The sequence below is a fragment of the Ruditapes philippinarum genome, unplaced genomic scaffold, assembly GCF_026571515.1.
Source record: "Ruditapes philippinarum isolate M1 unplaced genomic scaffold, ASM2657151v2 ctg505_1_1_1_1, whole genome shotgun sequence".
NCBI classification, from domain to species: domain Eukaryota; kingdom Metazoa; phylum Mollusca; class Bivalvia; order Venerida; family Veneridae; genus Ruditapes; species Ruditapes philippinarum.
Genome location: NW_026856897.1, coordinates 113,300 through 132,454, shown reverse-complemented (window position 1 = coordinate 132,454; position 19,155 = coordinate 113,300). Strand labels below are relative to the sequence as shown.

Genomic DNA, 19,155 nt, shown 5'->3' with positions numbered 1-19,155 from the left:
CAAATATCAACGAATAAGAACATAAAACAGTATCAACAATTAACATTATCATATCTTAGTTTTTCCCTTCTTTCTGAAAGCTGTAGCCCATGTATTTTATTTTTTGCTCTGATCGATACGCAAAATAATGCCGATAGGATAAACACAATATAGATGTTAGTGAAAAATGGTTTCACATTGATTTATTATCATAAAATCAGTCCATTTTCACTTGAAGAAATGGCAAGAAAGAGGGGTTAACATAATGATAATCACAATTTTAATTAAAGAATTAAAATCAATGAACATTCACAAAACGCAGATTCCTACAATCATCAGCACCCAAACGGGCATCCTAAGGTCAGTGGATGCCGAAAGAAATGTTGCGTGTCATATCAAAACAGGAAGTTTAAATGGTATTTGTTTATCATGATCTTTATCAATTGTGATATCATTACAAAATAGGGGCATTTTTATTATTTAAAATTTAACAAAACACTTCCTTTACATCACATATACGAGATCATGTAAATATACAGCTTACATGGCATTAAGCGAGAGTGAAATACAAAAGAATAACAAGTTGATCTTATCAGTTTTTCGGTTTTTATTATAACTGTTTTGATAATGCATATACTATTTTGATAAGCAACATGTTTATATCATGTTCCTATACTAGTATCGGTAATAACAAAATATGTTTATCTAATCCAAATCAGTGTCAAGGCAATGACAAAATGATAAACCTTGTTGAGCACGTTTTTTATGAAATTTTACAGACTCTTTTCACATAAAGTTACAAAAATACGGATAGATTACATACACGTTAGGCATTGCATAGAACCTTAGCTTGTCTTGTTTTAATTATTAGATTACAGTGAGAATTTCACAACAACGTATTTGCTAACAAAAAGAGCGCATGTCAATGTTTATTGTTAAATCTTTTGTTATATTACCAGTCAGGGTAGGGATCTATCAATGTCTCAGAATGAAAAAAAAGGAAAGAAAATGTTATATTTACTTTCATTGTCTATAACGTTTTGTAATGCCCTAAGAACACATTTGTTAAGTCAGAATCAGTTACCTACCATGTTAATTAAACGCGGCTTATGAATTCTTGGATGTCATATAAAACCCAATTCATCTTAAAAGTAGGAACTATACACTGAACACCAGCATAAACCCATGACTTTTTATATGCTTTTTACCAATCAATATATTTTGGTTATAAATGAATGGATCGTCTGACAATGTATCAGAATAAACCACATTCTTTTCACATACTTTAACGAAAGCCTTTAAAGTATATTTCAAAATAAGTTTGTGCAAGAATTCGTTATGGTGTTTGGGTAATGAGAACCGCAATTTAAAATCATATCTAAATCTATCAATTTACAATATCTGGACATTTTCCATTGCTCATTGTGATTCGCCTGTCCCAAGCATTTTAATGTCGTTATAAGCGCATCGAATATATCATATAAAGTCCAGCATCGTTTTTTTTTGTTATATTTTGTGTATTTTTGTTGTTGTTTTTCAAAATTGATTAGGGGCAAAAAGGCCAGAACGTTTATCTTCTTCAGTATATTGTTTTATATAATAAATTATTTATTTAAATTAAAATTAGATTAAACGATTTAATGGATAATTTGAATGAATGATATTTTCATCATTTTAATAAATAAATAAATGTCTAGTATTATAAAAAGATAAAGCATCTCAGTCAAAATTTAATATTTTTTTATCTCACGGCTGTCTCTGAGAAAGGTTTGCTCTACATGCTCTGATAGGATTTCTGAATATTGAACATTTATAATTTATATGATCAAGAATAATCCATTGACGCATGTGACATGTTTACATTTTCGGTAAGGATATTCCTTGTTCGTTCACTTATACATCCTAAAAAACAGAAAATCATGACGATCATTATGCCGTCAGCAACAACATAATAGCGAGAAAATACTGTTAGAAAATGATATTGACTGTCGTCGTCTTTCTGCCATGCCTCCTTCGTGCCTGTAAAACAAAGTTATTTACAGTTGTAATGGTGAATATTTTTGTTAAATGTATATGATATGTACATTTCATAGACATCCAGTACTTTTATGTCACAAAACTTTCATTACAAAGATGTTTAAAGTATACATAGTATGTAAAATTCCCATAGAAATATTAAGCCATAATAAATTGATAATTTTCGTACAAGGCTTGATCTGAAAAGTTTTTAAAAAGAGATGACAGTGAGACACATCTAACAATAATATCTTACCATATATAAGCCACAATGTAGAAATAGCCAACAATAATAATACAATATAAACTTTCGTATACTTTCTGATGCTGTAAGACATTGCAATTAGAATGTCTAGGCTTCCTTTTGCAATTTGATAAACAGGCAGTCTCGTTGTATATCCATAATAATAAATCCCTGCAAAGAAATTTCAATGTTTTACTTGTTGATGCGTTTCATTCAATTGGAGTAGCCAAATTAATGGTCTTTTTTTTTTGGTGGGGGTCAATTAAATAAAGAAAATCATATGAGTGGCCGATGAACTTAATGAACAGGCTCAATCAAACCGAGTCTGCAGTATTTTCACTTTTGCCGTGTTGGGCTTTCTTTAGGGATTCTGTATTTATCTATTTTAATTACTTAATTTGAATATTATTAACAATATGTATTGCGTGCGGTTGCCTATTTGTTACAAAATCAGCCTTTCAACGTGAAGATCGTAGGTTCGAGCCTTACTAAGGTTATAACTATGTGCATTATACAACTCCGGCAATTGATTTTTCCATCAAGTGAGCTGAAGTTTGCTAATAAACCTCAGACTTTCATCTCTACAAAGCGTAAATAGATGCCGCTTTGTTTTTGAATGGTGGCTAGAACCTATTCATGTAAACCAATCCACGACTGATTCTAAGAATGAACGATTTCATTTTATAATTTTTGTTTAAAGGCACATTTTACCTCAGAAATCCACTTTTACTTATTTAGAAATGTCAAACATGTTTTTCATAATGTTTAAATAATGGGTTAAGAGTATGTTAGATGTTTTCAAATGAAAAAAGCAGCACTGTTACGTACAGGCAGTGATGTGTAGAATGTAGCAAAATGTAAACAAAGTAAAATTTTGACAAAATACTAATCCACTATCATTATACCAATTGTCATCAGAACTAAAGATGCAAAACGTACATCACGTATATCGCAAATGAATATGTTTTTGGAAACTGTAACAGGATACAAAAACAAAAACACAAACAGTTTTTGTGACAAAAAAATGATAGCATTTCTTAGGAATAATGGACCTTTAAATGACCTTATGTCTATTGTGTCTCTTTCGGGTGACCGGACCGCGCCTCTCGGCAAATCGCAACATACTAGTCATAAATTACAGTAATTTATGTATGGTTAAAAAAGGCAACATGCCTTATTAATCGAATCCTTTCATTTTAACATGGTCGGGGTAACCCGTTGATCAAAACTTAAAATGAATTATATTTATATCAAAAGGCTGATTATATATGTCTTTGTGTTAACTTTTGTGGATCATGTATTAATAAAAATGCATTTTTCATATTTACCTAATACAACTCTAGCAATGCTTATAATACCAAAATGAATCATGGCAACTGAAATAAGAATGAATACGATCATAATAATAGCAAAGATACATAGGTAAATGGGAAGATACGAAGGAAGGTAGTTAAGAAGTTTGGTATGTAGGGAGGTCAGGCTTAGGCAGGGCTATGTTAGTAACTCGTAGGTTAGATTAATACCAAAATGAATCATGGCAACTGAAATAAGAATGAATACGATCAAGATAATAGCAAAGATACATAGGTAAATCGAAAGATACGAAGGACGGTAGTTAGGAAGTTTGGTAGGTAGGGAGGTCAGACTAAGGCAGAGCTAGGTTTGTAACTTTTAGGTTAGATTCATACCAAAATGAATCATGGCAACTGAAATAAGAATGAACACGATAAAAATAATAGCAAAGATACATAGGTAAATGGGAAGATACGAAGGAAGATAGTTAGGAAGTTTGGTAGGTATGAAGGTCAGGCTAAGGCAGGGCTAGGTTAGTAACTCGTAGGTTAGGTTTGGTTACGTTGAGTTTCGTTACATTATGTTAGGTTAGTGTAAAGTACATAAGTGGGTGGGTAAACAGGCGAACGGGCGGACAGGTAGACTGGCAAAAAGTTTTTAAGAAGGGGTTATAAATAAATACATTTTAAAACGAGCAATTAGATATCATGTACTTACTTTTACTGAGTGATTTTAAAAATATGTTTGATAGTTAGCATCATTTTACACACAAAAATCAAACAAATGCACTTTATATACAGACGCTATATATACCTTACCTAAAACGCATAATGAGAACAATAGTTGACGACATGATACTGGAAAAGAGAAAAGTGCATTAAATCGATAAATAAATCTGTGGAATACGTCAATACGTTAGCTATTGAGTTTATATATTTGTAGAAATAATAAGCATTTCCATAATGTTATTAATTTTGTAAAATCAAATATTTTCTTTTCAATGTCGACGAGGGCCTTTGTATCAATTGTTGTTAAAACCTTTGGTGTTTCTTCATGAATTAGTTTTGATTTCGACTGTGCAATCCCCAATGTCCATTACGAAAACCGAACTACTCATATCATTCGTTGGAAAACGTGTAAAACGTGTAAAAAAGGTATAAATTTATTTGTTAGCATGAATGGTGGAAAAAGGAAATGAACTTCCTACCCTCTGATGTGCTTTGCTCTGTTCTTTCGCCAAGCAGAGGCACGCCTTCATTTGCTGTAGAGTCTGAAGTTACACATTCAAAGGTCCGCACATTATAACTTCGTCGACATAAGGGACAATTAAAAATGTTGTTCTCCGATCTGAAATATTAGGTTGACTGAAACCATTCGACGTATCGAAAATTAACATTCAAAAATTAAAACCTTCATACATTAAGCAGAATTGACGTTATATTCCCTGATATTTACTACTTACACAGAATTAAGTCAACGGTTGGACATGCAATTCGGGATAGACAGGTTCCAGAGAAAAGTCATTCAAAAGTCATTGCAAAATTTTATCGACCAAAACATTTAAATCCGCCTCATCAGTATAAATCAACACCCGCTAGTGGGGTATTATTCTGAATAACAGCTGTATACCGCTTACATTCATATAAATACGCCACATGTTGTTAGGAAAATAGAAACTTGTAGCCAATGACCACAGATAAAACTATTTATTCTACATATTTTTCTCAGCATGGGAAAGCACTTAAAATATTTTTATGCGCTCGAATTGTTTGTAAATAGTCCTTATTAGAATCAAAAGGGTTGTGCTATTCCCTTCATTGATGCATTGTATGTTAATTCATAATATACAGATAATTTATTTATCAATAATTGAAATCTAAGTATAATAAAATCTTACTCAATCTGAGATTCTTCAAAGAATTTTACAATTAAACCACAGGGCAAATTTTTATTTGATCTCTTTTCTGAAATTTTCATCCTATAGTCTTTCGATATTTAGACGTGTTTAGAAATAACTTGACAGGGTTATCTGCATTTTAATTTCGTTTATCAAATATTTTCATTCAAAACCTATTATATATCAATTATTTAGACAAATATGCTGGGCATTTAAAAAATTCATTTGTATCGTGATTCGGGTAAGTAAGATCAATTCAATGTTTTATTTATTTATTTATTTATTTATTTATTTGCGTTTGTGTCCCTATATCTAGAATTATGCTATTTTGTTTTATCAACGAAATATATTAATTGTCTTTTTGTTTTAGTTGCAGTTGTTTCAGAACATTGCATCTTTTACATTGCACATTATTAAATGTTACATATCTGATATAAAATGTTGTCTTACATGTGGTATAACCATATGCCTTATACATGTAGTTATTTATTGGACATACCTGTCAATCAGACGCTGTAGGCATGGTTGTTCACAGAACGCATGTAAGCATTCTAAATATTTTGGGTTTCTGTATTTGTCCAAGCATATTGCACAAACAGTTTTACTACTTCTGTTGAATTTTTTGCTGCCCGATAATGACAATTCAAAATGGTCTCTTCTGTCGCTTCCAAGGTCAATTGAAGAACTCATCTTCGTTGGATGCTATGGTTCTTGTGTGTTATTCAGAAAAGAAAGACTGAATAAATTAGTGAATTGATAAATGGTTCAGAAATGTTTTGTGCATGGCCAGTTATTAAGATAAAATGTGGAAATTAAAAATTAATAAATTTATCCTTTTTCTTCTTTATTCAAAGACTGATCATAAGTCTAACAAGGTTTGTATTGTTATTACTATATTCCTTTTTTAAAAGAGAAGCATCATTGACGTATCATTAGCAGAACATATACTTTAATAAAATCCTATTTTATGAGTAATATTGACGTTCCATGTGTCGAAAGAAATGTTTTCTTCTTATTCAATAATCTGGTTACGTGGTGTCATTTCAAGAAAACAAATTGACGCCTTTGTGTCCTTTACTCCAAAGTCAGTATGACATTAAGCACCATTAATTGTACACAATAAAAATCTAGATCGTGTTCGCATCACAACGCTCCATTGGTTGTAGAACGGGTATATTTTTCAAAAAAGATCAGAAATGAGTGTTTGAAACTTATTTGATAACACTTTAAATATTACGGATAAAATTACTTCAAAATTAACTGGAGCGCACACTGTAAAAATGCAAGTGAACGAAGTTGATTATATATTGTGTGATATGATCGGATTGAAAGTTCATAACCCTTGCAATTGTGATGATGTTTTGAAAGGCATGCTATGGCATGTTTATAAATATGTTCTTACTAATAAAATAATCTTAAAATCTCACGTTCAAAGTACAGAGTTGATAAAGTGCTAATTCAATTGTGTATTAGTTGAAAATTTCAGATCTTTACCATTTTTGTTTGTGATATTTATATGCAATTGTGCTTCCTGTACAAGTCATTCAATTATCTACATCATACACAAAGCTGTGTTATGTTTATATTCCATTTGTAATCAATTTATGATATTTCATATTTTACTAAATGTTTATTTATTTAGCGGTTATTGATTACAAAGACATCGCTTATATTTAATGTTAGAAGAACTAATGCATAAATTAAGTCACGAACCGTATGCAAAGTTAATACTATCCATCTCGTATCTTTAGATAACACATGATCCACAAATATTATCTGCAATTTCGATAGTTTTGATAAAACGTTTTATGTCATCTATCAACGTAGATTTTTGAACGGATCACACGCATATATGCGCGTTTGTAATTTTGATAAAGTTAAAATTAAACTAAAACAATCTGTTCTTTAGGCTGAGGTCCGTGATTATTTTTATCTGATCGAAAACACCAACAAATTTGATAGCATTAACATAATATTATAGTATTACACTGATTTATCATCATAACATCAGACAAATTTTACTAATAGAAGATGATAATTTTTACATATTTATTTCCCGAATATATACATATAAACGTAATACAACTATAAAACAAATCATTATCATATATAAAAAAGAAAAGTAATAGAACGGAAGACATATGTTTTATAAGAATCTTCTCCTTTTAGCTTTTTTTAGGAAGTGCGTCGAATAACATACCAATTGATATTTTTAAAGAGACGGGAAAATAAATATTAAATAAGGAAATAAATAAGAAATATGAATATGCATATTGATAAACAACAACATAGCAATCAATAAGGACTAGCCAAGATCATTGTAAGACAACAGAGAGGTGAATATAATGATAATTACAATTAAAATTAAAGAATAAAGATCTACAAAGTGGGGCAACACAAAACACAGTTTCCTACAATATCAACAATCACCAGCACCCAAAGGGGCATAGCAGACATAATGCAAATGAATTTGTTGTTAATCATATTTAAACAGGAAGTATAAATGATATTCATTTAATCATGAGTTATATATTAATTGTGGTATCAATACATTTGTCATGAGTTTTGAAAAGATAAAGGAGAGAATATCAAAGTTAAATTGAGCCAACCTATCTGTAATGATGTTGCATAACAATTGAATCTGAAATCCAGTTATTGTATGAAACAATACAAGCAATGTGACACAGAGTTGTTGACTTCATAGCTGAGATATCATATACATCAGTATGATTACAACAGGTCAGAACTGTTTAAGCAGATATATATCATTAACAAATGGACATTCCGCCGTGGCCGAAAATATATTCATATTTTCTACGAAAGTTGTTCGATATGTAATGTGTTTTGTACCATTGCGCGATAACGCTTTGCACGTTTTCGTGCATGTTTCATAGGCCTGAATAGCTGAATATATAGCTTTTCCAAAGATATTTACACCTGTTTTCAGCTTAAAGTATTTTAAATGAATCGCAAGTGTAATATAGCAAGTCGTCGGTCACTGTTGTACAAATGGTTGGAAAATAATTTGAATGTGTTGAAGAAGTTAGAGCTTATATATAAGTTTGGTAAAGCAGACACTCACCAAATCGGGGGAGATTTATGGGTCTGATAAGTAATCTTATGAGACAGTTGGTAGCTGGACAAAGTAATATATGACTGGCAGAGAGTCCGTCCAAGATATAGCAAAATCTGTCTGACCGACCTGTGACAATAACAGGCAAGACAAAAGGTAAATTATTGAAAGTGATGGCAAGTACACGATTCGGGACATTGTCAAGCTGCTGGCATATTGCTATTGAGTACGTTTTCTTAAAAGCGTTTTTAACAGTACGAACGATGGATAGCCTATTAATTGCCAGATGACCAACAAAAGGTACGAGTACAAATCGCTGAGCAATTACTCAAAGTGTTTCCAAACCTCAATCAAAGAAACTTGCAAACATTATTCATAGTTACAAAACATATGTTCACTTTTTCGAAATAGTCAGACAAAATGGAATCAAAATAAATCTTAACACGGTAGAAAGCCTGTAGTAGCCAAAAGGACCATGTACACAAAGAAAGTTCGTTATTGAAAGTGTTTTTTTTTCCATGATGGTAAAGCCATCCCAATTCAGGTGCTGAAGGGCAAAAGTGTCATAGGTCAGTACGTATTACTGAGATGGTATACCAAACAGAAACGACGGCTCATGTCAGGATTTATGTATGTTTGTCTACTTTATAATAATGCTCTATCATTGAGTATTTTTGAAGTCGTACATGATTACTGTCTTGGCACACCAAATAATCTTTCTAGACTTTGCCCTATGTGACTTTTTCATTTTCTTAAGACTGAAAAAGTTCTTATCATTTTGAAGGGATTTAATATTTTGAGTCGTACAACATATCGAACAACCCTCGTATGTATGGTAATTTACACTGTAAAAATTCTATTTAGAGTGTCATATGTTATAGATATTTAATAATAGCTAGTCTAGTAGAGAATAGAAGTCAGACTGGACTTATATTATGCTGATCATAGTTTCTAGCAAGGAGACAAAACACCGACACTTTTGAATATATTGGAATTAGCTGATTGGAAATTGCCGCTAGAAAGGAGAAGTATAATTCACGTCCAGTATACAGTAAATATGTAAAATTGATTGGCTTATTATTGTTAACTTTTAAAGTTTTCATTAATCAAGTCATTAATGGATGGCAATACATAGATGAAATTTATGATCAAGTATGGTACTATCAGGTTTTACCACGTTATCATAAAGAGTAAGATTTACTGTATATTTGGTCAGAATGTTTTGGGTTTTTGGGTTTTTTCTTCTGTTATATATACAGAAACGTCTGAAACGTGGGTTTCATATTATCTTTGTGAAAAATTTTATACTGTTTATAAATTTATAAATTATCAATTATTTTAGCTTCTTCCTTTAAACACATCGTGTTTTAATGTTTGCTTTAGTCAGCGCAAGTGTGTATTGACTGCTAATAAAGATATAATCTGAGTATAATAAAATGAGAATTTTAAAACAACAACAGTAATATGCAAACGGCATTTATATACTGTAAAACACGGTTTATAATGACATACGAGGGATGATCAAAAATTAACCGGACTTTGTAAATGATTCTTAACCTGTTAAATGAATTTACATAAAAATACATGGAACATAAATCGGAATCTATCCCCTAAATGATACAAAAAATACCAACAAGAAATATAAACAAATAAAAAAGTTATGCTGTTATTGGCATGTACATGTCAAGCAATGCGGCGCACGGTATAACTTTGAAATTGACGTTAACGACGTCACAAGCGTATTTTCCTTAACGGAGCAGTTTTTACTCATTCACGGAGTAGGCCAATAAGTGGTACAGTCATGTTGTTGATGCGGCGGATCCACTGCCTATAAATATTTCTGTACAAGTGGGTATCATATTGTATTGTAAAAGAATAGATGATGATAAAATGACGCAATGTAATGACATAAATTTCCGTTCTTTCCTCTTGTAACTTAATTGTTGGAAAAACTGCACATGCAATAAACAGAGGATATTGAATGAGTGTAAGTTCAATACTGAATTTATTGCACGGGTTGAATAAAATTATATTATGCGAGCCTCTGGCGAGCATAATATTATTTTATTCAACGAGTGCAATAAATTCAGTAATGAACTTACACGAATTTAATATTCTATTTATCACATACCCAAAATAAATAAATACCGTTTAAAGTAAAATGAGTCATTTTTCATTGACGCGCCTATAATATAACGCTAACATTAAGCGCGTCTTTACACTTTGTTTGTATAACGTAAATGGCGTCACGTCAAAATACACGCAAGGCCGTGCAATACCATTTTTACGGAGTCGCAAAATCGGCAACGGGTGTGTGATAAACTATATTATGTATTAACAAATAATGTAAAATAATGTTGCTGAATGATAATGTATCATACATAAGAAAAAATAAAAGAATAATACAACTATGAACAAAATTGTCATTATTTTAAAATGAATAAAAAGCATAGCCGATTTTGAACAGTGACTGTCTAATTGTTGACACAATTTCTCCAAAAAACTACTGCGTAAAATAAGAAAATAATTGATACAATTGTAAACCAAGAATACAATATATGTAATTAATGCATTAACTATTAACATTTTAAAATCCTTAGAGTTGACTGCACCGTCCCGTAGCTACTGTCGAACATCGTTGACAATGTCCGCAGTCAATCGACTGTCATTTTTCAACGTCTTGGCGATTGACGTCACCAACGTCCTTGAAAATTTCTTTTTTCTGTCTCTCCCTTACTTGATTTCTATTTCTTTATTACCCATTCTTAATCTTTCATGCCAATCAAAAAATATGCTGTGGCTTTCTGGAACTTTTCCCTTGGTAGCCATATTCTTTTTCTACGTTTTAAACAGTTTCTCGTCTTACTTTTGACAAATTTTTCTTATTAATCGATTTTCGAGACATTCCGACGACATAGTTTTAACGGGAGTATTTCATTAACATGTGACGTTTGAATTGTGATTGCGAATATAAATATGATTTAAATGAAGTCATTTTTACTGACAACGTCAAAGATATGGTTCATGACGTTTTGGCGTATTTTGAAATCTAAATGTGCCATATTGTAAAATATACGCAGCTTAAAGCGCCTGATGTCAAGGCGAATTTTACGCACTGCGCCGGGTGTGCGTTACCATGGTTTTTGAATTCGCTGTTACGGACAAGTTAATTGCGTTATCAGATTAGATAAAGCATCAGTTTACACGTATTGTTTTCCGATTATGTGTGATATATAACAATAAGTGATAGGTTGAAAATTCTTCAATTGACAGTCACAGTCCGGTTTATTTTTGATCATCCCTCGTACAATGCTTGATGTAATCGTTAGAATACATTTCATTTTTTTTATTTTACTGTACATAGACATGAAAAATAATAATCATTTTTGACAACAAAGTTTAAATACACACAGTGTTTTAAATGCATTCTCAAAGCTGATAAAAATGAAAATCGGGCATTACATCTTTCACAAACTTACATAATTGAATAACTGACATACTTTGGCAATACAAATGAACGCTAAATTAGACATGTATAAAAGTTTTGGAACAACAACAGATATCAGTTAATTAAGCTTAATTACGAAAAATTACTTAAATGGTAAAGTATTAAACATCTCTTGTAACTATCTTAGCACAATAAACTGATACACAACACATGATTTTAAAGTATTCGTTTATTTTGCTTTTCTTAGTTTCTTAGATCATGATAAATGAGTTGATTTCATGCATATAATTTAACAACCTAAACAGTTCTTTATTCAGCCACTGTCATCGGTATTGCAACAGTCATTTTGGAACTTGTTGACTTTTCCTATATTACTTTCTGTTTCCTGGCATGACCGCTCATTGTTCATTTGTGGTATCATGTAGCACTGTCATAATCAGCATCAATCAATCATATAATATCCAAATACGATTTGATACACGATCATAACCCAATCAAATACTGAATAATATCTGGACACCAATACAAATATGTTGTTGCTGCTAACAGTCCATAGTGTCGTAGAGCCTGAAATACGTTAAACACTATTCAAAAGCATCTCAGAAATACAATTATTATGAAGTTGTTCATACTGTATGTACTACTAATTGAAGACCGTGTTACTAATATCAGACACATGTAACCTTTAACTAAAATGTTTTATACACTTATACCTTTACATATATACAATTTCAGACAGCGTGAAAATATATAACAAATACTCACCGTACGTCAGACAAATGACGGAAACTAATACCAACACAGGAAAACATTTCCGTCGTACATTGTTTCCAAGCAAGAGTGTTGTGATGATAATGCTATTAAGAAATCCTTCAGCAATTTGAAATATAGCAACACTGACAAGGACATCTTCTAATTGGGAAGTTTTTTCGATTTGATAAAATCCTGTTATAATAAATTAAAGAATAACACAATATTGTTCATTTAAAGTTTAAAAAAACTGTCAATATAAGATCAGGTAAGTCATAAATATTAAAATAGTAATTAACAGGTATAGAGCTCAATGTAGAAATAAGGCTTAACCCTTAATGTACACACCTAATGGTCTTTTTATTACCTTAGTTCTTAATTCATTATCATACCAAATAGGATTCTTCAAATTACTGACTTTTTTGTTAATCGGAAACAACGAATTACATGTATTATAATTTAAGACGTAAAACTTCTTTATTTTCCAGTCTTTATTGTCCATGTTTCAATGATATTGCTTAAACCCTTTTTAACTTATTTTATTTAAACACAACATAACACATAAGCTGTTGAATACATATACTTATTTGTAAATAGTATGTTGTGTTGTCATTTATTTTCACTATACCTGCAGTGATCCTTCCTAAGCCAACAAACAAACAATGAATGAACAAAACTGAAAAAATATCAAACCAAATTCAATACAATTCAATTAAAATAACATTCGCACATGTAAATTACATTTTTATTGTATTAATCATTGGATTCAAGTTTTTTTATTAATGATATAGCTGTTTTGTAACAATAGTCACAAGTTTCAAATTGATTGATTACAATGACATAGCATATGTAAATAGTATATGATTGATTGTTTGAAGATGTATACTCGTGTATTTATGACTAAAATGAGTTAATCAACAAAAGTAAAATATACACATTTATTTCTAAATTATATTTTTCTTGGATTTTTAAAACATTAGGATGAACATTTAGCATCAAGAATCTTCTCACAAGAAAAGAGAGAAAAAAGACTATGTGCTAAATAACTTGACAAAGACATTAGATATACAATGCAGCGCCTTCACAAAATGCTTCATTATTCATTGTTTAATTACAACTACAATAATTATTATGAAAGAGAAACCTTTAAAATGCACTATTGTTTGTTTACTTGAAATACTAATATAATATGATTTTCGATATCTATTTTTGGCAAAAAAAAACAACTTATATCTAATCACGATAAATGTATCACAAATATTATACATAACATACAAAGTTTATATTTTGCAAAACAAAGCATGGCAATAGTGTATACATCTTTAAATGTAAACCAGGAAGTGATAGATTTAAAAGTGAATGATTCATACTAATTATACAAATATTTTAATAATTTTAACCAAAAACAACAACAAGAAAAGAAATACAACGGAAAAATCTGGTGCATTTGAAGGCTCGGTTAAGTAGTTCAATGTAAGCATCAGACGCATGTAAAAATACATGTAAAATGTAAACAGTAATGTTTATATTCGTTCGCTGTATTATGCACTTATATTATGCTAGATATGAATGATAAATGTATTAATGATAATATTGCCTTCATGGGGCGATAAGTCATGAGGAATAAATGAAATAAATTCAAACTCATACTTATCAGACAAATAACAAAGATTTTTTATCTTACCTATAACGGACAAGTTGACAAGGCATCTAAAACAGTCACTTTCTGGAAATAAAACAGTTTTACTACAGTTTAACATTATGTATTTTTGTATAAATGTGTAAAAGTGATTGTTCGAATGTCTCGATGTATTAATTATTATCTTTTATATTAAATCTATTATATTAGATAAATGAATACATAAATAAATAAATAAATAAATAAACAAATAAATAAATAAATAAATATTATTAATAACTTTTCAATTTCTGCATTCAATAAAGTGACATTTTTAGGAATAATGAACATTTCTTTTAAAAGATATATGATATAAAACTGCAGAAAGTCTTATGATCAGAAAACCATCTACTACTATAGCTATGTTCACAATGTAAAATATACATATCAACTGTATCGAAGCATCGGATCTAAAGACGAACAAAATAATTATTTGTAACCTTTACCTTTAATGGAACTTAAAGAAAACTTGAGCCTGGACTCGCCTTTTGATCTAGAATTGACATTTTTGAAAATGTTTTATTTATAAGATTTTGGTATTGCTTAAATTTGATTAAATAAGCATTAAATTAAATCATTATTTTACTATTCTTTTGCGTACGCATTTTTTTAATTAGTGAATAATAAGCCATTTTTTGTGACTTATATTTTTCAATTTTGATTTTAAAATATTGATAATTCTATAATAGATAATGCCAAAGGTAAATATTGTAACATCTTTATAAATAGCTGGACAGTGAAAAATAGATGACGCACTTATTTTAGCATAAGCAATAGGAAGGTGTTAAAAGTAATGAAGTTGTTTACTTGTATTTTGATGAACATGATTCATTTTTATCTTGGACCATCTGTGAAATAGTCACTATAGTTTCCTCAAGATGAGCAACACTCTCATGCACGCGCAATATCCCTGTTTTGTTAATCAGGCTCCTCGACTCAATTTTATAACTTTGTCGACATAAAGGGCATCTCAATATATCTCCTTGCGACCTGACATATACACATTATTGTCAAAGACATTATATTTTTTAACTGAACAAAGACCAAACTAATCTATGTAATATGAATGTTAATACATTTCGATAACTTCTTTAGAATGTACATATGAACAATTAATATGCATTCTCCGAGCATCTGTTAGTGACATTTATCATTCATCAAACAAGAAATGTTAAGATTTTTGAACAATACAGTGGAATGTTGCTAAAATCTAAAAAAAGTAATTCATTTCATAATAAATCTGATTTCAAATAATAGTATCAATACTATTGTGATAAGCTTTGATATGGTTTAGTTATGATTGGTTAAATGTATACCTTTTCAGCAAGTTTGTAAAGCATGGATCCTTACAGAATCTGTGTTTACATGGTAATATCTCGGCTTTCGTGTAGTTTTCAAAGCATATTGCACAGTAGTCACCATTATTATCATCAGAACTTGAAAACTCCATTTTTCCTTTTATTATCCTAGAGTTCGTAATCACGTTTCCACAATTTTGTAATTATAGTTTCTTAACAATATTTAACAATTTTCATAGATGCTGTTGTTATTATTATTAAAAAGCGATGATATTGTCCTTGGTTTTATATGATATCTTAATTATATATTTATAGATACCAACTCATCATTAGGTAGGTAAACAAAATATATAATTATAAATTTGTATTGTTAATAAACGGGCATGTGATGGTTCTTTTATATCTGATAATAAAACAATGGCATTGATAAAGCTAATGTCAAACAAAATTAGCGTTATTTCATTTTCTATTTTTTAAACATAACAACATCAAAAATACACGTAGATGGTGCACGCACTTACATTCTGTTTTTCATGTACACGTGAAGCATATCTAACATTTATATATGAATTCCTAACCAAAATAACAGTATACCTTTTGTTTAAAACTGCCATTCTATTTTCATATAAGTTTAATCGTCATCGATTGATTTTGTTTACAGAACATTGTATTGTATTATGATATCTATATTGTTGTATACTATATTATACTATAAGAAAAGAAGGCGTTCAAATTCTTCAATGTTTCTTATTTCAAAGCAATATTTATCCTTCAACTCTTTCCGCTGTCTTTCAAGAAAAAAACAACAGTATCATCCCGCTCCCCCCCCCCCCCAATCCCCACAAATAAATTACTTGTAAACAGACAATCGTATATGGTATTTTGGAAATTGTCCAGCAATTCGGTAATCGGTAATTTTTACGTATGGGAAATCCAAGATTTGAAAATAATTTGATATACAGGTAATTCGGGAATTCACTAAAATGACATCAATGTCATGTAGATGAAATAAAAAGTTACATCAGTTAACTGTAGATTATTACAACATTGTAAAAAACATTTTTATCTGTATTTTATTTGTATATGTTATAAAATGATATGACGTATTTAAAACATAGGTTGTCGAGTGTAGATCAACATTAAACTTTATCATATTTTACTGATACGAGCAACCGAAATATAAATCAATCCAAAAATCTCTGAGAAATAGCCTGTCACCACAAATTCCTTTTAAGTTCTGTACTTAAATCAAGTAGTAGGGACAACATTTAGACTTTAGCAACAACCAACTTTTACTGTGACAGTATTTTAAGAGATAATCAATATAAAAACAAAACAAACAAAAAATAGAAACTAGGTTGGAACAAGAAGTGGATGTTTAAATAGTTGAACTAATTTTATTTCAGGAATAGGAATCAGTTTTGAAAATAAGTTATACGTAAAAATGCCAGCATCTACTTCGCAGACTTAAAGATACAAAATAAATGTAGACATAGATTTTGGCCCAAAGAAACTTTTGATAAAAATCATCAATTTATTTTGTTAAAAACCTAAGGCTACTAAAATAGAGAGAAATAGAATCCATAAAGAACTTACAAAATGACAAATTTGACAAGTACTGGAAAATGCAAACTACTGTCCACGCCCCCTAGCAGCGGCTTAAACAGTATTCAACATTTAAACATGTAATGGTATGGTTTTGAGCAGATGTGTTCATACGGCGGTGATCATGGAACCTTGAATGTGACCCGTTAGTGCCATTTCATAAAAAACGGCGTATGGTCCCCAAGTAAAAAATGCTTGTGCACCAAACGCGAGAACAATTATAGGCGGAACTAAACAAAACTGAATTTGGAAAGGGGATCAGATGTTATGTAGCCTGCATATCACAGATAAGCTGTCAAAAGACCGATTTAAAAAGCAGGTCACATATACTAAGAGTGATTATATATAGTATTCGAGTAAGGAATACTGGAACCACCCAAGTAGAAAAAGCCCAATATAGACAGAACTAAAATACCACAAACACAACGGAAATATAACATCCCTGATTGTATGTACAGGGCTACTAAACCTATTCACTTCAAACATTACAATTCTAAGTAAGTTTCAACTTTCAAGTAATGCTCTTTTTCTGATTTACACCTACAATGTTTTTCTGTTAAAACTGAAAACCTTATAATTCAGTGAAAAAATGTAGCAATGTAACAACTGCCTTGATTGTATTCACTCAAAAATTAAGGTTTGTGGGAAATTGGCCATGGATAAAGCTTTCGGTATGACAATTTTAGGGTGTATAATCTAACCATTTATAATTAATCAACAATTAAAAGTACAAAAACAAATATTTTTTTAAGTGAATTGGTCTACATTGGGCAAAAGTCTTATAAATATTTCAAATATTGATAAAAGAAATAAAAAATATCATTTGAATATTCTGGACCATTACATATCTCATTGACACAAACGTATCTCATTGATCTAGATACAATTCAAATGGAATAGTTTGAATAAACGAACAAAAATTAATATAAAAAATTACAAATTTTGATAATTTTTCTGCACAAGTGTCAAAATCTGTTTGGTATTTTAGCCTAGACAAAGGGTTTAATTTGTATTGCACATTTGTATCAATCATGCAAAACACAGCAAGGGATTAAGATACATGATACTTATAATATAATTCCACGACATCTGGATCATGAGTTATTTATTGCATTTGAATTTAATCGTGTAAGTAACAAATTTTGAAGAAATCAAACGCATTTAAGAAATAAAATGAAATGATAAATAAAACTATTATAATAGTTACAAAAACTGTAAAATAAATAAATAAACTTTCAAAAGCTTATCTCAAATTACCATATATCAAAGGCTTTCATAAAATCACGGATGTAATATAAATCCGTGATAAAATCAATCATTCCTATTCTTATGTTAAAAATACATTTTTCTACAATGCCATAAAAGACTGGAATTCTTTACCAGACAACATTAGATCAATTGACAATATCCAAACATTTAAAACGAAAGTAAAACTTTTTTTTAAGTAATGAAACTGATAAACAAGTGAACAATTTGTTTATTTATTATTAAGTAGATGTGTAACTTATGATAAGGTTTTGTAACATGTTTATGTGTACTTGATGTGTTTTAGTTTAAACGAAATTTATTTCATTTTGTTTGTGTACTTGTCTTATTATATTGAAAAATGTGTCTTGATTGTTGAAAATTGTCATTTATTTTAACTTCTTTATAACTAATTTTTATTATGTAAGTTAGTGTAATAATTTTACGGAAAATGGACCCCATTGGAAATAAGCTTTTAGCTTAATGGGCTATCCTAGGGTTACATAGAACATACTCATTAATTAATCTTATAATTATTTTTGTTGCATTTATGTGTGTGTTTTTATATATATGCAAGTTGATATCTATGATAAAATTGTATGTGTATATGTCTATTCCCTGAATAAATC

At 30.0% G+C, this 19,155-nt stretch overlaps 2 protein-coding genes across 3 annotated transcripts; both read right to left on the bottom strand.

Moving 5' to 3' along the window:
• Nucleotides 1-1,234: 1,234 nt before the first annotated feature.
• LOC132748069 (uncharacterized) lies at nucleotides 1,235-7,223 on the bottom strand. 2 transcript variants are annotated; one of them, XM_060737613.1, is made up of 6 exons: nucleotides 5,929-7,223; nucleotides 4,740-4,879; nucleotides 4,351-4,389; nucleotides 3,568-3,615; nucleotides 2,252-2,410; nucleotides 1,235-1,998 (listed from the first exon to the last, which is right to left on the bottom strand). In XM_060737613.1, the coding sequence occupies exons 1-6, from the start codon at nucleotides 6,117-6,119 to the stop codon at nucleotides 1,805-1,807; spliced, it is 771 nt and encodes a 256-aa protein (XP_060593596.1). In that variant the 5' UTR covers nucleotides 6,120-7,223; the 3' UTR covers nucleotides 1,235-1,804. The 2 variants fall into 2 exon arrangements, with proteins under 2 accessions (XP_060593596.1, XP_060593597.1); XM_060737614.1 differs by lacking the exon at nucleotides 3,568-3,615 and having other exon boundaries at nucleotides 5,929-7,221.
• A 4,646-nt stretch (nucleotides 7,224-11,869) lies between these two features.
• On the bottom strand, nucleotides 11,870-15,980 carry LOC132748068 (uncharacterized). Its single transcript, XM_060737612.1, has 7 exons — nucleotides 15,695-15,980; nucleotides 15,186-15,368; nucleotides 14,825-14,871; nucleotides 14,385-14,426; nucleotides 13,329-13,376; nucleotides 12,716-12,895; nucleotides 11,870-12,517 (listed from the first exon to the last, which is right to left on the bottom strand). The coding sequence occupies exons 1-7, from the start codon at nucleotides 15,826-15,828 to the stop codon at nucleotides 12,393-12,395; spliced, it is 759 nt and encodes a 252-aa protein (XP_060593595.1). The 5' UTR covers nucleotides 15,829-15,980; the 3' UTR covers nucleotides 11,870-12,392.
• Between the last annotated feature and the right edge of the window lie 3,175 nt (nucleotides 15,981-19,155).